Source organism: Canis lupus, chromosome 13 (genome assembly GCF_048164855.1).
Source record: "Canis lupus baileyi chromosome 13, mCanLup2.hap1, whole genome shotgun sequence".
Lineage (NCBI taxonomy): Eukaryota > Metazoa > Chordata > Mammalia > Carnivora > Canidae > Canis > Canis lupus.
This window is the reverse complement of record NC_132850.1, coordinates 14,182,517-14,205,933: the sequence shown is the minus strand read 5'-3', so window position 1 is coordinate 14,205,933 and position 23,417 is coordinate 14,182,517. Positions and strand designations below refer to the sequence as shown.

Sequence of the window (23,417 nt, the reverse complement as noted above, 5' to 3'; positions counted from 1 at the left end):
AGAGGCACAGCCCCAGACGATCCCAGAAATCACCGTCCTTCAGCAGGACGTAGGCCTGAGGTCTGGGAACACAGCGGAGGCCCTCCAGGGCTCTGGGCAGGAGGAGTCTCCGGAGGCAGGACCTGCTGGGGGGCCGCAGCCTGGCAAGCCCTCGCTAGGCCTCGGTCTCCCCACCTGTAGGCTGCAGGCAGAGTGGCAGGGGCCGCTGGTGGCCTCCTAGCCGCCTGCCACCCTGCGACCCCCCCTTGCTCAGACGGCCGTTCCCCTCGGCGCCCCATCCATCCCAGAACCTGGGGGAAAATCCCGTCCTGTTACTCTAATCGCCTATGACAGGTGGTGACAGGTGGGGGGCCACAAGGTCAGCACGCTGACAGCCCCAGGGAGGTCTGAGGAGAACGGAGGGTGGACAAGCTGTGTGGGAACTAGAGGTTCCAGCCTGGGCGGGGGTGAGGCTGGGAGGCAGGGGGAGCCCGGGGTCGGAGGGCGGGGCCTGCAGCACCCCTGGGCCCCCTGCATACCTCTGGGCTGGCTTGGGCTCCCTTACACTGCCTGGCCACGGCCTGACTCCACCTGGGGATCACTGTGGAAGGCCGTGGGCCTGGGAATGAGAGACCCGGGTTCTAGTCCAAGGCCCACCCGGCAAGCCCATGAGGTTCAAATGCTCTTGATGTCTCTGTACAAGGAAGGGATCCATGGCTTTTGTTTGACTCCAAAGACCCCTTCGAAGATGTACTCTCCGCCCTGCTTCCCTTTCTCCCTTTCTGTACCTATTCAGTTCAGTCATCTGACAGAGGCCAAACGAGTGCCCATCCCGCGCGAGCCAGTGGTGAAGCGACAGGGGCAGGTTCCAGGCACTCAGTCTCAGAATCAAGGTCTTGATCTGGGCTAAGTAAGGACGTTGCCAAGGGAAACATAACCTCAAGTAGGGAAGACTTCCTGGAGGAGGCAGTGATAGCTGAAGGGTGGGGTGAGAATCAGCCCCGTGACAATGAGAGTTGGGTACATGGTGGGTGGTGTTGCGACACGGGAGCGCCAGGGGGAGGGCTAGGGGATACGCGAGGCTCATTTGGGAAGCTGACTGCAGGAGACACCCACGCCCTCCCAGGGCTCTGGCCTCCACCGGGTCCTGGTGGGGATAGAGGCCCAAGCTCCTGCCATGGCTGTGATCCTGCTGAGCGAGTGGCTTCCCTGCCCCCAGCCCCAGTTTTCCTGAGTGTCACATGGGCATCCATCCCTTTGGAGGGCCGTAGGGTCCTAACAAGGCAGGGGGAGTGGCTGTCCTTTGGAAAAGCCCAGTGTGCACTCGGGTGACGAGCTAAGCCAGTCTTCGGCCAGGAGGGACCGCAGAGCCCTGCCTGGAGTGTGACGAGCTGGGGGGGACCCGGGCACACAGGTGGCAGGAGCGCCCTGCTGGCCGTTCTTGGAACTCAGTCCTGGCAGCCAAGGCAGTTCCTTCCCTGCCTCCCTGGAGACCCTGCACAGGCAGCGGCATCTGCCTGCAGATCTCAGGAGCCCCCGGGGGGATGGAGGGGGCAGCGCACGAGCCGCAGTGTCTGTTTGCTGAGGCTGTGCGACTACTCTGCAAGGAAGGTTCCCGATGCTCTGGAGGCACTGTGTGGAAGGGCCCAGCCGCCAGAGCTCCAGCTGGGTCCCAGCGCTGCTGGACAGCCATCCGGAGGCCCCTCGGCGCCCATCGTGTCCTCAGCCTCAGCAGCTCCGGGTTCTAACTGTGCAGCTCAGGACCCCGAACAGAAGACTTGAGATGCTTCGAGAAGTTGGAAGGGATCAGAAGGGTTTTCTCAGGCCCCAGCTGTCCTGGTCTTCACCCACCTTCACTGCCTTGCCTGTGGGCAGGGAGAGGCCATCGGGGCAGACGGGGCTCCTGCCTGGCTGGGGGGCGCCCTCCCCTGCAGCCCATGCCCCAGGACGGCCTGAGCGCATGTCCCCGCCCAGCCCCCCTCCTGCACAGGCCCCCACGACCCTGTGCTGTCCCGCTTCTCTTTGTAGCCCTCTCACTGGCCCAAGGCCCCTTCTTGGTGGGTTCCTCCTTCTGCCCTGTGAACGTGGGGCCCCCAGAACCCTGTCCATAGCCTTCTGTTCCCTCACAAGCTGTGGACAAACTGTCTATCCATGTGGCTTCAATTACCATACAGCACGGACCACTCTGGAGCTACTGCCCCGGCCCAGACCTTTTGTCGGGCAGCCCATTGGACGTCTCCACCTGACATCCTCCAGAGCCTACAGAATCCAGCTCACCCTCCCCTCCTAGCATGTGTCTCAACTGGCTTGGTTATCCAAGTCAGATGGGCCCTGTCTTGTCTCTCCCCTCCTCCTCGCCCAATCAGTGACCGAAGGCCCCGATTTCTCCCCCTAACCATGCTTGACCAGCCCAGGGCACCATCAGCTTCTGAGTCACTGCACACACGCTCTTCCCTGTTTTCTCTCTGCAGCGAGAATGATCTTCCTACCCCCGAGATGCCCGTCAGGATGTTCCCAACAAGCCATTCGAGGGGAGGAGCCCCGTCTGATTCATCCTTGGCCCCATGTCTGGCACACAGCGGTGGCTTAGTATGTTTGTTGAATGAATGAGTGACAAGACCTGTTACTCCACATCCTTGCCGTGATCTCATCCTATCCCCAGAAGGCTTGTGCTAGCAGATCCGCTTCCCTTGTAGCCCCCACCCCGCCTCCTGGTGATGCTCCTGCAGATTCCACTGATCCCGGAGCTTGGGCCTCGCACCAGCCCGAGTCAGGGCCCGGTGCATGCTGTCCCCAGGGGCTGGCAGACAGGGCCTAGGCTTGCCTCCAAGGTCACAAATCCTGAAAAAGTCACCACGCCCATCCTGGAGCCTGGAGGAAAGGGATGGAAAGTTTCCAGAGGGGCCCCACAGTGTTGGGGCTTAGCCTGCAGGCTTGCCCAGGCTCCTGGGGTCTCCTGGCCACTGCGCAGCACCTCCTTTCCAGTACTGACGGCTGTTTTCTGGCCAGCTCTCTGCAGGAAGGCACGTTCCATTTCATCTGCTGAGGCTACATGCATGGGGAGAGGAGGGCGGAGAGGGAGGAGAGCGAGGGGCAGGGCGCACAGAGCCACAGGGACAGAGAGTAGAGGAGACGGGACAACAGAGGGCCCAAGAGAGAAGAGGGACACTCCCAGGGAGAGCCAGGCAGAGGAAGAGAACGCCAGGACACAGAGAAACAGAGAGAAGACAGACAGAGGTGAGGGGGGGAGAAGGGCTGGGAGACACAGAGATGGCAGGAGGGAGAGAGGGGAGGGGAGAGACACTGAAACACAAAGCGAGAAATAGGAAAAGACAAAAACAGAGCAGAGATACGAAGCGACAGAGATAGAGAGGGAAGGAGAGAGAAAGAAAGAGGAGAGAAGAGACAAAGAACCCAGAAATGAAAACTGGGGCACAGCAGCAGAAAGACCAGTCTACCGAGGATATCATGGAAGGCTTCCTAGAGGAGGGCCTCGTGTAGCCAGGACTCCCAGGACGGGTGGGGTCGGGCAGGCCGGGAGGAGGGGGATTATTGGTCTTACAAATGGTGGGACTGGTTTGCTGGTTGTCTCCCGCCCCACAAGCCAGGGTACCACTTAAGGACATTCCTATGCAAACGGGAGGTGTCCTGTGCTGAGTGGGCACAGCCTCCTGATGTCCCGGTGCAGAGACAAGGCTCCCCTTCTTCCAGGTGTAAGCAGCCGTGCGCCAGGGCAACGGGCCCACAGAAGAGCAGAGGCTGGAGCTAGCCTCTACCCATCAGCTGGCCATAGCACCCTCCCCGTGGAGGCAGGGGAGGGCGGAGCGCGGAACCCTATTCTGGGTTCAGGACCGAGAACCTGGCTCAACAGCCACCTGGCTGTGTGACCTCCGGCAGTTTCCTTCACCTCTCTGTGCCTCAGTTGGTCTCATGGGCCTTCCCACCTCTAGGAGTCCATCACCGGATCACCTCAACACAAGCTCTGGGAATCTCCTGGGTACGCGGTGCTCCTCACATGTCATCCCACTTCATCCTCGTGGCACCACACTTTACAGACCAGGCACTAGAGCTCAGAGGGCGGAAAGGCCGTGGGTGGGTGGCACTGCTGGCAGGAAGCTCCGAGTCCTCTCCAGCAATGTCCTAGGTCACCGCTCGCTCTGGTACATTTGCTCTGAAGTCTTAGCGTCTGCGAAGGATCCTGAGTTCACACTCGGGGGGCAGGGAACTGTCAGCAACGTGTGTCCTTTCAGCCTTCACCAGATTGGAGAGAGGGGCGCGTGAGTGCTCAACAAGGAGAATGCGACAATTAACAGGGTAACATCAAGGTAGTGTTGGGGGGCCGGGCGGAGGGGGAACCAGATGTTCCCACAAAGGCTCCAAAGTCCCACGGGCTCCCCTCGGCCAGCGCACGTGTTTTCTCTCCAGTGGGCCCGCTGGGTTTCCAGTGTTCTCTCCTGGAAGGGGAATCCCAAGCTCATATTTATGTTCTGTCTGAAATTAATGCACAGGGAAACTTTCAAATGCTAATCTAGCTGCCAGGATTAGCCGGCCGGATGTGAAGGGACAGAGGTGTTTGTTTTCCTGAGGAAGTGACAGGAGAAGGCTGCGTGGGGGGGATCTGGGGGTGCAGGGGCACCTGGGGGCACCAGGCGGCTTCTGGTGGCCCAAGGAAGGTCCGCCTGGGAAACTGGCAGGGCTGGGCTTCCTCCCTTCTGTCTTGCCAGCCAGGCCGGGGCAGGGCGGGGGCATTTTTAGGTCAGTGAGGACTGAGAGGACGCCTCCCCTGCACCCGGACTTGTGCCAGGAGCTGAGACACCTGGCCCGCGCCCCAGAGGAGATGGCCGAGGGGTGGGCTGGGGGCGGCAGGCACGCAAACCCTTCCAGGGCGGCGAGGGCCCTGCAGGGAGGGAGGGCCGCCAGGGGCTGTGCGGCTAAAGGAAGGCCTTTCCCGAAGGAGGACTTAGCGCTTGCGGGGGGCATGATGGAAAAGAGGGTGTGGGTGTGGTTCCGGGTGGTTGGAATATGAAGTGAAAGGGGAGGTGGGCTGTGGTGAGGGTCAGGGCAGTGGGACAAGCCAGGGAACTCTGAACCGTGGCAGGACGAGTCTAAGGGGGCAGGTCTCAGCTGGGCCAAAGAACACTGTCCCGGGCTACTGTCCAGCTCTGTAAGGGGGTGGGGGCCCCGTCCCTGGAGGAGTGCAGGCAGAGAGTCAAGGAGTGCTTGTCAGGCCCACGCATCCGAGATTCAGATACCCTCCAGGGAGCTGGGCATATCTGGCTGGAACCTGATTCTCCCCCTTAGCCATCTGCTCTGCTCCGGACGCTGCCAGAACCCAGGACGTCAGAAGCTAAGAGCCCTGAGCCTTCAGCTCAGCTCTGCTGTTAAATAACAGGAGGATGGATACAAATACCAAGAAAAGCAACCCCACCCTCCATTTCTCCAGAACTCAGCCTGAAGTGGACACTGATTCCTAGTGTCACTTGATGCCACTATGATGCTTCCGAGGCCAGAACTCCCCAGTGTCACACAGGTGGAAGGCAGCAGAACTGGGGCTCGCCTGAGCCCCTTCAGGGCTTGGAGTGTGTGTGTTTAAAGGGCATTTCATGGGGGCAGCTGCTGAGGTGGGGGCTCCCTGGACACCGGGCAGCCCTCCCCCTCTGGGGCTGGAGCTGCTTCTGGGCCTCTGACACCTGTCCGAGGGTTGCCCAGCTTGGGGGCCCGCTCGGGACCTCCCCCAGTTGTGCACTTCCTCTTAGAAGCATGCCCCTACCTCCTCGCTCCAGGCCCATCCCTCTACACCAATCCTGTTGGTTCTTCTAAAATCCCCAGGGTTTGAGCCTTTTCATTCTCTTTGGACCAGATCCTCTTTCAATTATTACCGGTTAGAGGTGAGGAGGCCTCCCCCTTGCACCCCACCCTATCGGTGGGACAGAAGCCCTGGGGTTTGGGCCAGTCTGCACCCTGAGGGCTGGAGCCAGGAGAGGCTCCTCCGCGAACTGTTAGGGACCTCCTACCCGGCAGGCACGTGCCAGGCCCTGGGGACGCTGAGACTGGCCAGACACAGTGGCCTTTCCTCCTGGGGCCTGACACTACTCGGGACCCACGCGATCATCAGGCAGAGTGGTTCAAGGTCATGGCAAGGCGCCGGGGGGGAGCCCCAGAGACAGAGCCTGTGATGGGTTCTGTGACCCAGGGGGTGGTGCCCAGCCCAGGGCTCACCGCTCTACAACATCCAGATGCTCCTTTCCTAGATTTATAGCACCCGGGACCCCAGGAGAGCTCCCTGCTGGCCAACATGCTCCTGAGCCTCACTGTCACTTGGAGCTGAGGCCAGCTCTGGGGTCTCCGTGTAGTGACCTTGCCGTCCTTGGGGGACTGTGGGCTCTGAGGGGCCAGGACTCGGAAGTATTTAGGACACCAAGAGCTCACATTTATCCAGGGACGGCGCTGCCCTGGGGCCTGAGCGAGGCCAGTGCCAGCCCCCCCGACTCTCAGGCTCCTTGTCCAGAGGAGGAACCTGATGGCAGAGAAGCCAAGTACCTGGTCTGCCCAGGCCATTTCCTCTAAGGAGAAGCACCAGGTTTCCAACTCAGGCGGTCTGGCTCCAAAGCCCATGCTCGGAATCTAGACTACTCTCTTCTCCGGCCTTTGTTCACGGCCCAGCAAGAGTGCCGAGCCCATGGCCGATGGTCCATAAATCCTGGCTCACAGATGCAGCCTAGAACATGGCCCTCCATCCTCCACTGTCCCCCACCCACAGGGCAGGGTTGGCTCCAGTGGGGGACAAGCCAGCAGATGGGATGTTCCTCTGGCTGGCTGGCTGCTCTGGGCTGAAAAAGGAAGGGTGACTCTGGCCAGGGATCACAGCCCGGAGCAGCGTGCCAGCTGCCAGATGTGAACATGGTGGGAAGCAGGGCCCTTTGAAGCTCCGTTGGAAATTCTGAAGCACTTCCGGACGCTGTGGCCTCATGTTCCAGCGTGGGGAGTGTGGCAGGCCATGGGCGTTCCCCCGGGAGAGGAGAAGGCAGCTGGGTGTGGGCTGCCTGCTTGCTGGGTCCCTCATTTCTAAGGTTCAAAGGCCCCACGTGGGACATGGCTGCTCTTCTGTGCTCAGCTGTGAGCTCTGCCCCTGAGGCTACCGAGTGGAGAAGCCAGGTGGGAGGGAGGTGGGTGTGAGTATTGTCCTGAGGACCATGGGCATGGTGAGGAACCAGAAGGCAGCTGGACCAGCATCAGGAAAAAATGTAACTGGTTTCCACCTCCTCCAGGAAGCCTTCTCTGACTTACCTTCCCTCCTAGAATGGGGACGACAAATGTGCTCGGCACAAGCAGGGCTGTGATAGGGAAATCCTGCAGGGCTGTGGGAGCGTAGAGAGGAGGTGATGGAAAGCCCAGGCAGGAGAGGAAAAGGGTACCATCAGCAGAACAGAGGGCCCAAGTGGCAGCTGGATTTTTTTGGGGGGAGGGAACTGGCCACCAGTAAGAAGGGCCTATCAACGTGACCATCGTTCCACTCCAGTTCCATTTCTCTCACTTGCCATCTGCCTCTTGATGTCCCCGTCTGCCAAATGGAATAATAAATACCACCCCGCCTCCTCCAAGAGGACTCGAGGACACAAGGGTCATATGGACGTCCTTCAGGCAGGAGATGCCACTGGCAGGGAGCTGTGGCCGCTGCTATTAACATGAAAGATGTTACGGTGGTCGGTAGGCTGGGCTTCTAGCCCTTCTCTCAAGCAGAGGTCTTCAGCTCAATCGGCCTGTGTCCCGGCCCCCGGCGTGCTTCTGAGTGTGAGCCTGTGGCCCTGGGTGATGCTGGGTGAGCTGGATGTGCGGGCACTTGGTGGCAGTTGGGGCACCTCTCTCTGCTGCCCACACAGCCCGCCTGAGGGCTCTTCGAATCCCACTCCCCATCTGGACCTCTGTTCCTGGTGGGGCAGGTGGCAGCAGCCCCGCAGGGAGGGATCTTAGCTCCCACACCCTCCCACGAATCTAAGGGTGACTGAAGCAAACTACACTAGAACGGGAGAAGCCCAGATGATAGGCTGCTGGGGTGTTAGCGCCACCCCACCCGAGAAAAACAGGATCAAAGGGCTTTGGAAGGTCAGAAGGTAGAACCATATTCAGATTGTAGCACTTCAGGGTTCTGGAAAGTACGGTAACTATCGGCTCTAGCGTTTGAAGTGAATGGGGCAATGGGGCCTAGTGATTACATGGTCCACCTTCGGGTCTGGTTTGCATCTCCAGCCCAGCTCTGCCAACTTCTACATCACTTAGTCCATTCCAGATTCTGGGATAGCTGACAAGTAAACACATCTCAAGAAGGCCCAGTTCCCTGGAGCTAGGGACAAAATTACAATTTTCTTTTAGTGCCCGGGACACAGACTTCCTTCCCCGCTTCTGCGGGGCCCAGGCGATACCGTGTGACTACACCTAATGAACTTGATTCGGATTCTGGGCCATTTGGTCTTTGTAGAACGTCTCCTGGGTGTTGGCGATTCTGCGAAGGCGTGGGCCCTGCCGTGGGGTAGCTCACACACAGTGGGATGCTCACTGAGCAGGGGGTGCTGGCCAAAATCAGGAGAAGGCCCGGGGCACAGCATTCACATTTACAACCTGGCCGTTCGGTGTTGCTGTGACTGGAGCCCCCACAGGTTGGCGGGCCCTCGCTGCCGGTCAGCGTCTGTGCTCCTAGCGGTCGGAGCAGATCTCGGGGCCCAGGGCCGACATCACTAGTCAATCAAGACCTTTTCTGTGCTGAGCCCGGATGTGGCTTTATTATCCTCTATGCCACCAGGCTCCAGGCAGCCACCACGCATCGATCGCAGTCGGCCCAGAGACCTGTTTAACTTCCTGTCCATGCCAGTTCTTACGGCCGGTCTCGCTTGCATTTACGCCAATGTTCTCTTTTTAAACCGAGAACCCTCCTCCACTTGCTTCCTCATTCTCTGCAGATGACTCCCCCTCCGCCCCCCCTAGAAAGTGGAGCTCTGATTAGAGAGCCATCGGGTGACTTTCCCACTAGCAAGTACCAGTCTGCCGGCCTCCTTCCTGCTTCGATTGCAGGTAAGGAGGTGGCCTTTACCCGTGGCCAGACCCTCTACTTGAGCTCTGGCCCCACTCTTCCTGCCTCCTTGGAAGCCTGGGTGAGTATTTTTCCCCGCTGAGCAGCCTCACCCCTCCTATGGCATTCTTTCCATCACATTTCAGGCATGCTCAGTTCTGTCCCATGGTAAGAAAAGGGGGTAGGCAGGGGGGACAGTACAGTTACCAACTTTTTCTTTGGTCAAGTAAGGCCTCTGAAAGCTCCCTTTGCTTTATATTACCATGTTTTGTTTTGTTTTTAAAGCAAAAGATGTTTAACTTCAAACATGGTAGAAAGGAGATAATTTCAGAATATTAGATGAGCTTGTAAATTGAAGACATTTAGCTAATAAAAACTCATTATCTCATACCTATTTTTCTGCTACTTACAGAGGAACAGAAATCCAAGAACCTGCACAAGATCTCTGGGGGCCCGGCAGGCTCAGCTTGTCCTTGAGCCTGAGAGTGGAGAATCAGGCCTTCCCTCCCCCGGGGCGTGCACTCCTTTCCATGGCCGTGGTCTAGGTCGCTCCAGAACATCTGGGTTTGCACACTGGCCGCAGCCACCTCCTGGAGTGGCAGGGCTTCCGTCTGGGTCCCTAGATGTCACCCAGGACTGCTGAGAACTATCACCCATGTTCACACCCCAGGTGCCCCTGAACCCACTGAATAACCTTCAATAGGGGTCATATAGAGCCTTGCTACAGAAACATCACTGACACCACCGACACTGACATCACTGACACTACTCTTCTGTGGGATGTGCCAGATAAAAAGATGCCCTTCCCACAATTGTGACCATTTCTGGAATTCTAGAGCAAGGGCCCCATGCATGGAGGAAACCGCGAGGACTGGGACCCTAAAACCAGGGCTCAGGTTGAAAGTCCGCCTGCGTGGCCTTGAGGAAGCCGTTCTTCCTCTCTGGGACTTAAGCTTCCATCTGCAAAGGGAGTATCATAAACCTCACCTCATGGAGTCATTGCGGGGATCCAAGGTAAGATACCCCATGAGCGTGGAGTGGTGGCTGGCTTGCAGGAGGAGTTTTTATTTATAAAGATCCCTCCACCGTGGCTGAGAATTTTAACCTGTGATCTATAATGAACATATTGAGCACAATCTGATGAGGCAGGTATCTTCATTTTGCAGATGAAGACACTGAGGCCCTCGGAGGCGAAATGGCTTTCCCGGGGTCTCTTAGCTGACAGTGGTGGAGGCACACTTTACACCCAGGCATCCTGACACCAAACCTCCTACTCTTTGTCCCAAATGTCTCCATAGAGCAGAACAGAGAAGGAGTGGCCGACTGCCATCAGCACTGGAAACCCCAGTCTGTGCCCCTGGGCATTCAGGAAGGATTCTGGAGCAGCGGTGGGCTGGGGAAGGGTCTGGACGGGCACTGTGGGAGGGGAGGGCAGACAGGGGAGGCTCTCCAGAGCCGCAGAGCCCGAGGCTGGCCTCTAAGGCTGGTCTGTCAGAGAATAGCAGAAGCTCAGCAGGGGCCTGGTTCAGCATCACGTTTCTGTTTTCTGACATTTTTCCTAGAGACACCATGAACCTGGATCTGAGAGGCCTTTGCACGAGCAGCCACGTCCGGGGGATGGGTAGGCCTGTTTCCAGGGGCAGAGGCCCTCCCCTGCTTCTCATAGCCTTGGGGGATCCGGGCCTTGTTTGAGGACCAGACAGAGAATGTGGAGTAAGGGTCAGTGCCCGATGGTCTAGGGGTGCCGGGGATGGGACTGATGGGACTCCCAGACAGGAGCGTGTAGAGGACTGGAGTACCTGCAGCTTGTCTGCAGGCTGCATGCTGTCCAAGATGCTCATCCTGGCGGGGCACGTAAATCTTCGGCTGGGCATAGGATGTGGGATGTGGGAGCCACATGGCCGTAAGAACGCCATGAGGCAGGTGTGGGCTTTTCTGGCTGCAGGCCGTGTGAACGTGTCCCATGCCAATACAGTGGCTGTCACACGTCTGCACAGCTGGCTCCCTGACGACACCTAAGCTGGCTCCCTGACGACAGAACCCCCTGGATCAGAGCTCCTGGGCCTGGGCTCCAGTCTGGCCTCTGACCCTGACTTGCCAGGAGCTTCCCCCATATCTTGGCCTGTAGGGACCTCAGCGTGTCCCGGGCTTGGAAGAGGTGGGCAGGCTTGAGTTTGGAGGCTGCATCCAGCTTTGAAATTCTCAGGTTGAGGGTAGATGTGCAGCGCAGTGTAAACCATTGTTTCTGGGGCGGCTGGGCCTCCAGTGGCAGCTGCCGGCAAGATCTGTGCAGGGATCTGGGCTTATTATTGGACAGCAGGCCTCTGAGAGCCGAGGCAGGGCTCACATTGCCCTGACCTGTGCACCAGGCCCAGCTGAGACCAGGAGGAGAGGATCTGGTCCATATTCATTCACTTGTTCGTCCTTCCACTCATTCATTCTTTCATACACTCATCAAGCTTGAAACCTATTACATGCTACTAGAGACACAGGGTGAGTACGTGGCATGTGCCCTCCCAGAGCTCAAGGCGGGGTGGGAGACGGAGCCAGCAGGGGTCACCGGCTATGTTGTGGGGAGCAGCCTACAGGCAACGAAGGCTGGGCTGGGGCTGATGGAGGCTTGGATGGGGACAGTGGCCCTGGGGATGGACAGAGTAGATGGATATGAGCCTTTTCAGGGGTCTGTCAACTGGACCAGCCAGGGACCAGCTGGATTTCAAAGATGGGGAAGAAAGTGGAGGTGGGCATGGTCCCTGAGTGGACATTTGTGTCTCCACGGATGTGAGTTTCAGGAGAAGCAGGCCGGTGCCCAGAGCCCACACTGCTGTGATTTTCATCTCCAGGCTCTCCTGTTTCCTCACCCGCAGGGAAGAGCTAGCCTCGGACCCTGGTGGCTCTGGTCTCGGGCCCTGGGACAGGTGGGGCATGTGCAATGCTGGATCTCTTGCTGGCCTCCCTCAAGGACAAGGTTCACCAGGGGCCCCTCTTACACTTGGAGAGAAGCCTGGCGGCTGGCTTGGCTCAGAATGCCTCCCTTTTTATAGTCAGTGAGGGGCCATTCGGAGCAGGAGCACTGCCCAGATGCCCATGGAGGGAGGCAGCTGGATGCTGACCGGGTGTGTTGGGGAGCACTTACTCTCCTCACCATCCACAAAGCTGTCCTAACTCACGCCTTGTCCCCAGGATGTGTCCTGCACCTGGAGAGTAGCCTTGCCCTCTCCATCAGCCAAGGTCCTGCTCCTGCTGGCTTCTCCGGACACCCATACGGGAACCCCTCTCTTCTCTGAAAACTGTTTAAATAGCTGCTGGAATCACTAATGGCCCAAGTGCTTTCTGAATCCTTCTGTTCAGATGAGGAAACTGAGGCTGCCAGAGGGGACAGGAGGCCATGGCAGTGCTCTCACACAATCTGGGAGTCTTCTGGTCCAGCTGCAGATGTGGCTTCACAGAGGCTGTCCCACGAGCCTCTCCTGTGCTGAGGGCCCCCCAGGAGGGAAGACAGGCACAGGCTCTGGCTCTCCCCTCGAAAGTGTATGAGGTTGAATGCAGAGCGGGGGAGGCAGGCCTCACTCAGTGGACATGCCCACTGCAGAATTAGCACGGTCCTGGGCTACAGAGACGCGCGGCCTGAGTGGGCAGGCAGGGGAGGGAGGGCGGAGAGGCAGCGGCCGTGAGGGCTCAGCCCCAGCACCCCAGGCACGGCCCCTCTCCCTTCATTGTCAGGCAGCAGGAGGTGGATGGCGCCCACGTGAGCAAGAGATCCATTTCTATGCTGTGGCTCTGCAGCCAAAGCTGACCGACAGAGGAGGCAAATGCGATCCCCTGGTCCCATGGTAGACATCGCTGTCATCACGGGAGACAGCACAGGGAAAGGAAGGAGTGAGGGAGGAGAGGGAGGAAGAGACCGGAGGGCCAACAAGCCTTGCACCTGGACATCGCGCTTCCCTTTGCACAAAGAAGCCAGAGGAGAAGCACCAGGCTCATGGCCCGCGGCGGGGTGATCAAGCTTGTAGTGACTCAGGGTGCTGACGATGACGGTGAGGGAGCCCCAGCCTGAGTCCCTACCATTAGGTAATTGAAATGTTGCCGCTAATCTAACGCTTCCCCAGATAGCGGTTTTCAATTCGTCAGATGATCATTGCTATCACCGCCCACGCACGGAAGAGGGGCCTGAGCCCTCGCATGTACCGGGCAAGGTCACGCGGCCCGAGCGGGCCGGGCCGGGCCACAGGTCGGGGTGTGGGGCATCGGAGCTCGCAGGCGTGGCCCGGCTCCACCGGGTGGGCTCGAGGCTGGGCTGCCAGGGGCCCCGGCTCCCGTCTGAGCCCTCCGCACGGCCTCCTGGGGCGTGAGGGGCTCCCGAAGGCGCCCGGCCCTGGCTCGGCCCCTCCTCCGGCCCGCGGGGCCTAATGCGGCAGAAGCCTTGGCTGGAAACCGCGGAGTGGGCCGCGTGGCTTGCCCTGCTCCGTCCGGCCTGCGCCTCCTCCTGCATGAAGGACAGACCAGGACAGGGTCTACGAACCTCCCAGCCCCCCAGGATTCTGCAAGCAGGCCCTTCCCCACGCCGGCCCAAACCTGCTCCGAAGGCGAAGAAGCAGATCTTGTCCTCGTTCTCCTGCAGAAGCGCCATGACCCTCTTCCCCATCCGCTCGTTCCTCTTGTAGATGAGCTCGTGGCGGAAGTAGCTGTCGATCTCCTGGGCCGTCACCTGCTCGTGCGGCGGGAGGGTGGTGTTGATGAAGCTGGGCAGCTGCAAAGGCAAGACAGAGGCGCCCTCAGTGCTGCCGGGCCAGGGTGGCCGGGGCTTTACGCAAACGCGCCCCGGCAGCGGAGCCTAAGTGCCCCTGCGGCGGGCTACACGTTTGGTCTGGGTTTTTCATCAATTCCAAAAACGCTTTGAGAGGAGTGTGGTCATTCCAGTTTTACAGATGAAGAAAGCAAGAGTGGAAAGATCCAGAGACTGAGCAAGGTCACACAGCCACTGAGGTAGCAGCGCGGGGAGGAGAGCCCGGCTGCCGCCTCGCACGTACGGCTCCCGCGTCTCTGCCCTGTGGACTCTCAGCTTCCCGACGCCAGGGTCCGCAAGGCAGGACGGCTCTCAGCTCCTTCGCTGTCCTCCCGTCAGCCGCCAGCCTGGAGTGCAAGGAATTCGGGTCAGCAAGCGGGTGTGGAGGGTCAGCGGAGCTGCCTGGCGGGGCAGAAAGGCCGCAGGTGACAGGGGCAGGCCCACCTGGACTCAGGCCCGGTTCTGACGCTCTGCGACTTCGGCCAAGTTACTTAACTTTCCTGGGCTCTAGTTTCCTCGTGTGTGAGACGGGGATTATGTGAGAGCTACGCCCAGGGCACCCTACAGAGATGACAGGAGAGGTCACAGGCTAGTCCCCCAGTGCCGGAGCCCCGGCAGCCACCACCTCCCCTCCCCAGGCCCTTGGCTCCCAGGGGAACCCTTCCATCCCTCCTTAAACACTGCAGCTCCGGGCCCACGGCCGCCTCCCGTTATGATGGTTGAGTCTACAACCTGGCTAGAACTTTCCCCATTTCTCAGCTCCAGGCCCACTGTCCACGCCCAGTTCTGTGGCCGGGGGCAGGTGTGGGGGCAGCATCACTGACACGTTGTTGAATTAGGCAGAGAGCTCCCTGAGTCCAGGGACAGAGCTCTTGCCCTTCCTGGCCCCCGGGCCCCACACAGGGCAGCTGCCCAGCAAGGCTTCTGGAACCATGAACATAAAGTCGTGCTGTCCTTCCCCACTGCACTGCCTCCTCCTGGGCTCTTCCATTCCCAACATTTTGTCTTCCTGGCCTGGATGTCAGGCCCAGTGGTTCTGGCACCCTGGCCTCCAATGGTGGATGGGGCCTGAGAAGAAGCCACGGGGCCACAGGGGAGACTGAGGCATGAGTCAGAACATACTCTTTATTTCCCGCAACCCCTCACTGTCATTCCACCTTCCGAGCTCTTGTCCACAGGATGTCTTGCATCTGGAGTCTCTTCTTCCATCTCTCTCTCTGTCAACTCAGGCCAATGCACAGAACGGGAGGCCTCTCTGACGGATGGGCTAGCTAGGTGGAGCATCTGGCAAGAGACAAGGTCCTGCAGGGCTTAGCTCCCAAGGGTCATGTGACCCAGCCACATGGCTTTTAGAGCCACTGACAAGTTGTCAACACTCTTTCTGAGGAAAATGGAGACGTCAGCAGAGGCTGAACCTTCAAGGATTTGGACGGGGCCAGGACATCTGTCTCTGATATCTGTTGGGACATCTGTCTCTGATATCTACTGGCCAGGCACCAGGGTGCTCCCCAGAGTGGGAGGGGAGGGGCTTTTCCACCACAAACTCCTGATTCACTGTTCTGGGATGACAAGGCAATGATATGACTGATGAAACCTAAACTTGTTCAGTGCACAACCCGAGTGGCTGTGTGCAGCAGCCCTGCCAGTGCCCAATCAGAGATTGGTGCCCAATCAAAGTTGGGGTTTGTTTGGTAAACAGATAATGGAGGAATAGAGCTTCCACCAGTGACGGGGAGGGATGATTGGCAGCCCCGACAAAGCAGGCCACATTTGGGCTTGATGCAGCTCCAGGAGAGGCTCCTGAATGGGGGAAGAGTTGTGGCTTAGAGGGTTATTTCTAGAAATGTGGTCCTCTCTGTTCCTCAGGCCTCAGGCAGGGGAGAGAATGTGGATGATGGTGTACCGAGAAATAGACATTTATTCAATCGGTGAACAAGTGCGTGAGGGAATGAGCTGAGAGGCAGTCGGTGGTTATGGACGCGGGTTCTGGAGTCAGACAGCCAGCGTAACCTGGGACGGGGTCCCTCCTTTCCCAGTTACCAGTTGGGTTGCCTGTCTGTAACTAGCAAGTTCCTTGTGCTGTCTGAGACTCCGTGTCCAAATTGGTGACATGGGAGTAATATATGTTGTTGTAGGAATTAAATACAGTCAGTTTTGGAAAGTGCTTATTAGCACAGCACACAGCACAAAGAAGGTCTTGACTACACGGCAGCTTTCTACACCTCGCCTGGGGGACGGAGCGGGCTTCGTCACCTTTCCCCCACGATGGCAGAGGCTACAGTGAAGGGTGGCCTTGGGCAGAGGGTAGAGGCAGGTCCAACAAGTAGAAGCCTTCAGAATCATCAGAGAGCCATGAAGGAAGCATCCTGCTTTCCTTCCCTCCCACCAAGTGTCCCGGCAGAGGCTCTTCCTCCTCTGATTCTTGACCATGAATGTGCATTTGTGGAAAGACAAATCTCCATTTGTTCCTTAGGGAGCTAAAGACATTTAACGAGGACAAGAACCAGAAAGGTCGATGTCAAAGCCACGACGGAGTTAGGCTAGCCACCAGGGTTTCCGGGGCTGCCCGGCAGCTGGTGGCCATTCTCTGCACGTTTCAGGCTGACGGGCCCTGGCTCCATGCCAAGGATGGAACTTGGGTTTGGGCCCAGGCTGGGATGGAAACAAATTAGTGATGTCATTAGACTTGTCAGGAGCCTTAAATCTCCTGCGACAAGTTTTAAGTGCAGGATGTACCATAAAGGACATGTCAGGTCCCTGGGGTGCTAGAGCCGTGAGCTGGAGGTGGTGTGATGAGATAGGGCAGGGCGGGGGGTGGGGAGTGACTGCAGTGTAGGCTCCCCGGGCACACAACCAGGACAGGGTCAGGCCTGGTGGTCAAGTGCTCCGGTCTACTGATGTCATTGACCTCGATGGTCTCACCCCTGCTCTTTGGCCCATCCACCCAAAGCCACTTTCCATGAACTTCCATGGGTCTAGCTAGGCCCGTGTCAGGCCAGGGGTCACAGAGCACCCTCAGCCTGGGTCTGCTGCCCTGGATGAGGCTCACAGCCCAGAGAGGAGTCCGAGCACTGTGGGATCCGTGCTTTGAGAGGGATGTGGGAGCTTGGAGCCTGGCCCCTGACAGACAACCATGTGTCTGCTTTGTTCAGGACGGTCCAGTTTCATGGCTAGGCTAGACTGCCCCATGCCTGTTACTTATTCTGACCCCTAATTATATTTGACCTTTCACTCTCCAAAGTGTCTGGGTATGGATGGCAAGTATATGGCTACTGTACACCTAACACAGGCTGAGGGCTCAGACAGGGCCTCCTGGGGAAGCGGCCTTCGGGTCCCTGCTGATGATGGGCCATTGATGGTGCAAGGGACCTGGGAGCTTTGGAAGGCTGGGGCACGAGCCATTTCTGAAGGTGAGATGGAGGGGTGGGGAGGCAAGAGAGATCGTGGCTGAGGTGCACCCAGCCCCTGCCCCCATCCTGGACCCTGCACCTGTACCTTTGTCCTGCTTCAAGTCTGGACACCGCCAGGGGACCCAGTGCAGTTCACCTGCCAGGGGCAAATCAGGCTCAAAGGAAACCTGAGCTTGCTATCTGCTGAGGTCATCCCATTCCTCCGCCTCTCAGCTCAGTGTCAGCCCCGGCCCCGGCAGGGCCCTGTCCTGCACACTCCTGCCCCCAGCCCGGTTACTTCATGCCCAGGCTACCCTGAGTGTTGACCGGGTCCCCTCGGCCACAGAGCTCACCAGCCTCTCCCCCGGCGAATGACACAGGGCGGGGCTCTGGCCCAGAGCTCTCAGACAGGTACATCAGAGTCAGAGCTCTCAGAGTCCTGGGCCTCCTCTGCAGGGTCTCCAGATCCTTCCTTCACTGTCTACACTGCATGGAGCATGGAGCACACCCACATGGCATCCTGGATAGCCGTTCCCTGATCCTCCCTCTGTCCCAGCAGGAGGGAGCAGCAGGGCAGCAGGACAGAGAAAGGTGCAGGGTGTACAGGGCAGCATGCACGCTCAGCCTGGTCCCCGGTTACACCTCCAGCCCAAACCCACCTCCTCCCCTGTTCCCTCTTGCCTCTGCTGGAACATGCCTCCTCCTCCTGTCCGTGGCCAAGTGGGGTTCTTCCCTGACCTCTCACCTTGCAGGCATCCTTCCTTTTTGTCCCAAGTCCATATAAACTCTTGCTCCTGCCACAGGCCCCAGCTGCACCCCGTACTCTCTCTCGGAGCAAAGGTCACACTTGGGTGCCTTTGCTTGGGGAATGTCCCGTTCTCTCCTAGGAGACTGGGAGCCCCACAAGGGCCGCTTTCTCCGGCTGCCTTGCCCCTCACGGCCCCAGATCCCTTCTCACAGCACTGTGCCTGGTATTTACCAACAGTTTCATTCATTCCTTCAGCACCTATTTACCGAGTCCTGCTCTGAGCCAGGCACTGGCCCAGCCAGTCAGATTACAGATGAATAAAACAGACCAAATCCCTGTCCCTAGGGAGCTTATGCTCTAGTGGGGAGGACAAACAATAAATAATCACTTATCGATGAATCAAAATACGAAAGTATGTGAGAAGATGATAGAGACCTCAGCAGGGAAGCAGAGCCTAATAAAGAAGTTGAGGGTGTGGGAGCAGGGGCCAGGCTGCAATTCTCCATCAGAGAGTTGGGGCCCACCTCCCTTGGATGACGGTGTCTGGGTTAAGATGGGGGTGAGCCCTGCTGATACCTGGGAAAGGGCAAAAGTGAAGCACCCCCAGGAGGCCCATGGAACAGCTCGGAGGCCCACACCCTCGAGTGGTGCATGTGAGGGGAGGGCAGAGGACATGGGGCTGGGGGTGGGGGAACACCCAGGGCCCACACAGGTCATTACATAGACTGGCTTTTACCCTGAGAAACGTGGGGAGCCACTGAACTGTCCTGAGCAAGGAAGTGATCTATTCTATCTCAACTGCTTCTTAAATAAGTGGTTAACCAAGCATCATGACGGAAGGCACAGGGACCTGGAGAGGCCTGGGGGGAGCATCTAACTCCATCCAGGGTATCTGGGGGGGCTTCTCGGAGGAAGTAACAATGGGCCATGGCCAAGCAGGAGGAAAAGAGGAGGGAGGAGCCTGAACAGAGGCACAGCGGCATCAACGTGTGAATGGCGTGGGGGAGGCTACAGGTGGCACAGGTCAGCAGAGCAAGGTGCACGCGGCAGGGCACCTGGGCCAGGACATGGTCAGCAGAGGGCGAGGTGGATGCCTGGCAGAGTCATGCTCAGCTCTTCGGGGTGCTCCTCACTCTCTGCCCCACCTGTGGGTGGCTTGACTCAAGGCAGAACACCTTCAGCTGGACTCCAGCCCAAGCTCTAACCACGAGCGTCTCCTCAAGGCCTCTAATTTCCCCAGAGGCTGACCTGAATCAGAGGCCTCCCTGCTCTTACAAGGCTAAGCTCCTTAAGCCCACACACGCCAGACTCAAGTGCTGCTCTGGATAACTTGGGAACTCAACAATTAAGTGGTGTGGGCTTGCACAAGTCTCTTTGTGTCTTTGAGCCTCAGTTTCCCCGACTGTAAAATGGAATACCTGCGGAGAGAAGATTGCCTGCACCTGGCACAACATCGTAGGTGTCTAATAAATGCCATGTGGGTTCATACGGGCCGGGCCTGTGGAGCTGGGGACCTAAAGGCTCTCTGGGTGGGAGGAGGGGAGTCTCACCTGGGCTGTGTCGTGGTTGAAGATGACAGCGTTGAGATCCCCACAGTTGTAGTGCTTGATGAGGTCCTCCGTGGTGTAGGGCGCCTGCAGGCTCCCCGCCCGCACGCTCTCGTGCTGCAGCAGGGTCTGGTTCAGGGCAAACAGCACCTGCGCAGAGGAAAGAGCGAGGAACGAGGGCTGTGATTCTAGATCAGCCGAGGGCCCTGACACCTCCAGGCCCGGCTGGCCTCACTCTGCACTTTGGGGCAGCGGACCCTGAAACGGAGACGGTGCGTGGGGCCTAGGCCTGAGTGGTGCAGCCCGAAAGCCTCCGCTGGCCTCTGTTCTCATCTGCAGCCCTTTGCCCACGCAGGCCTCCACATCCGATCTCATAATGTGGCAAAATGAGAACCTAGCTGTGTCTGGGTTTTGGAATGATGGGTGAGTTGGTCTTTTGACTAAATTTGTCTTATTCCTGTGCTAGGGAAGCTCTCGAGTGAGCACAGACTAATTCTGTATTCAGGAGCATGGCAAACAAAGCAAGACAAACGAACAAAACAGAGAACCACTTAGATGTCAAGGCCCCCACCAAGACCACTTTTCGCAGGGTCCCCCTCACCCCCAGGCGAGGCCTGAGGAGCCAGGCCTCTCTGAACCATCCCCATGCTGGCGCCTGGCACGTTCCCTCAAGCTCCTCCACTCTGGGCCGCTCTGCGGGGCCCTGGGAACACAGCTGCACCCTCTCCAAGCCTGCCTGGCATGGGGATCACGTAGAGCACCGGACACAGTATCAGATGCCCTGTCCCCACGCCCGGGACCGGAATCTCCGAGGGGGAGCCCAGGATGTGTACTTTTAACAGGCTCCCTGGGAACAATGTTAGTGGTCTGATTGCTTCTGGAATGAGGACCACCGCTCTAATGGAACACGGCCTGCCCCAGGTATGAGGGCCCTGAGAGATGATCCCAAATGTCCCATTTTAGATGGGGAAACTGAGGCTCCTGAGAGGAAGGGACTTGTTCAATTCTGCACACCTGGGGCTGGAACTATCCCAGACCCCTCTGGCCGACCAATGGGAGGAGTCTGACCATGATGTCGATTCTTCAGCACAGGTGCAGGAAAGGCTGCTGCGGGTCTGGGCAGAAGGTCGGAGGCAGTCTCAAGCCACCTGTCCTTGTCATCGCCTGGCCACCAGCGTGCCAGTCCTCAGGCCTTGCTCGTGCTGTTTGCACGTCATCATCTGTTTGCCATCTTGGACCACAGTCCCGGGCGGGCCTCTCACCGCCAGTTCAGTCCTGAGCATCTCCCACTGGGCCCAGTGCAACCTGTCCCACTTGCCCCGTCCCATAGTCATCTGCCACAGTCACCTTTCGAAAGCACAAATCTGATCGTCTTCCTTCCTTCTTTTTTTTTACCCCCTCAAAACTTTCCCAGGTGCCTCCTGCCCTCCAAATAAAGGCCTAGCTGTTCAGTAGAGCCTGCAAGGCGGTGACCTGGCCCCTGCTGTGGTGATGACCTCACTTCCTACCCAGCCCTCCGTGCCTCCAAATACCCAACTACTCAGCACTCTTCCGTCTCTGGGCTGCTTCTACGGTGTTCTCTGTGCACGAGAACCTCCCGCCTCTGCGCTCCACTTGCAAATTCAGACTTGGCCTTCCAGGCTCTGCTCAAATGTCTTCTCTGGGAAGCAGCTTCTCTGAGCACCTGGGGGCTGAGTCAGGCCTCTCCCTGGGGTCCCCCACAGTCTCCTTGTGTGGCAGACTGACCTAGTAGTGGCTCCAAACTTTAACCTGTCCACGTATCCATGCCCTTGGCCGTGGAACTCTGGCTCCCTCTCATTCTGACTCTGGGTATAAGTAACCATGACGCACAAGCACAGAGGCCAGGGCTGCTGCTGTCTCTTGTACCTCTGGGGCCCTGACAGCAGCCTGTGCTAGCCCACCAGGAGTGGGCAGAGCCGAATTGCCTCAGTTGTCCCACCAAGGCCATCCCAGTCCAGCCAGCAGTGGACTCCCAGACTATGTGAGTCAGGACAGCTGAGCCCAGCGGGGGCCCCCTGCCACCGGGTTCAGATACCTGAGCACATGCTCAGTGCTGGTGCTGCCCAGCACAGCTGAGGTGATGGACGAGTGACCCGCCATGCTTTTGTCCGCCCCGTGTGAACATGACATTGTGCCTGCTATTTAGCCGCCTGGCTCTTCCGTTAGGCTCTGAGCTTCTTGAAGATCAGACTGGCATCTCACTCATTTTTTATCTGCAGCTCTCTGCACAGGGAAGAGAGGAGGCACTCTATCCTTTCCCTAGCACCTTAGTGCCACCTAGTGCCACCTGCTGTGGTCAGTCACTTCAGGTTTCAAGGCTCCTCATTAAGCCCCTCAGACTAGACCCCAGAACTTTGGCACTCTGCATTTGGGGCATGCTGCTTCCACGTGGCATAAGTTTCCACCAGTGGCATCAGCCACATGATTCCAGAACACACGATCTGAACAGAAAAGCTCAGGTAATAAGGGGCGTACTGAGGTGGGCAACGGGGCCCTTGGGAGGTCCCCTCTGCCCATCCTCCCCACACTTTTGTTTCTGGTAGGCAGAGAGCTGGATAGGGCTGGGGTGCAGCAGCCCAGGCTGCACCCTGTAATGAGCTGGCTGGAGATAGGTCAGACCCCACCTCTGAGCCTTCTCCTAGCTCTGGCGAGCACCCTGAAATTCAATCCATGACCACCTGGTGCAGGGTGTCAATGGCAGCTTGGTGGCTGGGATGAATCACAGTAGGCTGTGGCCCGTTGCTGTGCACATCACTAAGGCAACAGGCACTTCCTCCCACACAGAACACGCCTCGCATGAAAGCATCCACGTCAAGCTGGGGTGCTCCACTTCTCCTGGGGGCGGGGGCCGGGATGCACAGGTTTCCTGTGACCACACCCTGCCACTGCATACACCTGCTGCTCTTCAGTGTCAGCACCACCTGGCCTTGGTGAGGTCATCTGTTCAAGTGCCCAGAAGACCCCACTGGAGGGGAAATGGCTCCCCTGGGCCTTTCTAGACACACAGAGTCACTTCTGCAGTCATGTGGCTTTCGTGGAGCTAGGAGGTGTTCCCAGGAGTTGGGTTACAATCTGTAGGGTGCTAGGAACGGCCCTGGCGTGTAGTCAGAGAATGCTTGGTCAATAATAAGACTTGAACTTTCCCAGATTGGACCTGGAAGGACCCCTGTAGGTCATCTGGTCCAGTGTTTTTTTTTTTTTTTCTTTTTAATGTTTCTTGGCCACAGAATCCTTTTTTACTGTTACTGTTTTCCAAAGGACTTAGAACTCCATATGTGGAGCAGATTAAAAAAAAAAAAAAAGTGGAACTTTTTGTGACTGATGGGAGGAGACCTGCAGCAGAGACCCCAAGCCTCCTTTGTGGAACCCATGGGTCTCCTGGAGCCCAGTCTGAGAACCACTGATCTCATCCTGTGCCCCCATCATGTAAAAGAGACAGGAGACAGAAGCCCAAAGTGGGCAAGAGAGAACTCATCCAGGCCCACGCAGCAAAGCTGGGGGCAGAGCAGACTCAAAGCCAAGTCTGACGCCCAGCCCAGCACCCTTTGTGGAGCTACAGATTGGGGCTGGATGTCTGGATATTCACTGGCACAGCCCAGGTTCATCCCACACACGTCTTTCCTCTGGAGCCTTATGATACAGCCAGAAATAGCCACAGAGTATTTATTATTAGCGTGTTGCATATAGAAAACTGAGACCAGATCATTTAAGAGGCATTCCCAGTGTGGCACAGGCAGTGTGGTGGGGCGTGGGTGGAAACCCACGCCTATCATTCTGGACTCTCGTGACCCCTGGGTGAGGTCTATGCCTCCCACCCCTGGTCTTGGCACTTACCCCTTTAAGTGTCCATCTCAAGTGATTCCCTGTTCCCTGCCTGTATAGA

At 58.1% G+C, this 23,417-nt stretch overlaps 1 protein-coding gene and 2 long non-coding RNA genes across 16 annotated transcripts in view; 1 reads left to right on the top strand and 2 right to left on the bottom strand.

Annotated features, from left to right (window-relative positions):
• The window catches only part of TRABD2B (TraB domain containing 2B), a 212,835-nt gene that overhangs the window by 20,836 nt on the left and 168,582 nt on the right, over positions 1–23,417 (bottom strand). For 13 of the 14 annotated variants that reach the window (XR_012005494.1, XR_012005495.1, XM_072772225.1 and 10 more), the window contains exons 3-4: positions 19,517–19,663; positions 13,619–13,793 (exon numbers count right to left, since the gene is read on the bottom strand). Coding sequence is in view for 11 of the 14 variants with exons in the window: in XM_072772225.1 (XP_072628326.1) it covers positions 13,619–13,793; positions 19,517–19,663 (322 nt within the window). In the remaining 3 variants the exon portion in view is untranslated. Of the gene's footprint in view, positions 1–518; positions 674–767; positions 4,231–13,618; positions 13,794–19,516; positions 19,664–23,417 lie in introns of all 14 variants that reach the window. The other variant, XR_012005496.1, reaches the window with a different exon arrangement.
• On the top strand, positions 6,548–23,056 carry LOC140602566 (uncharacterized). The gene is made up of 3 exons (XR_012005498.1): positions 6,548–9,125; positions 9,456–10,057; positions 20,928–23,056. It is a non-coding gene; the product is annotated as an uncharacterized lncRNA (long non-coding RNA).
• On the bottom strand, positions 13,811–15,265 carry LOC140602565 (uncharacterized). The gene is made up of 3 exons (XR_012005497.1): positions 14,987–15,265; positions 14,274–14,390; positions 13,811–14,176 (listed from the first exon to the last, which is right to left on the bottom strand). It is a non-coding gene; the product is annotated as an uncharacterized lncRNA (long non-coding RNA).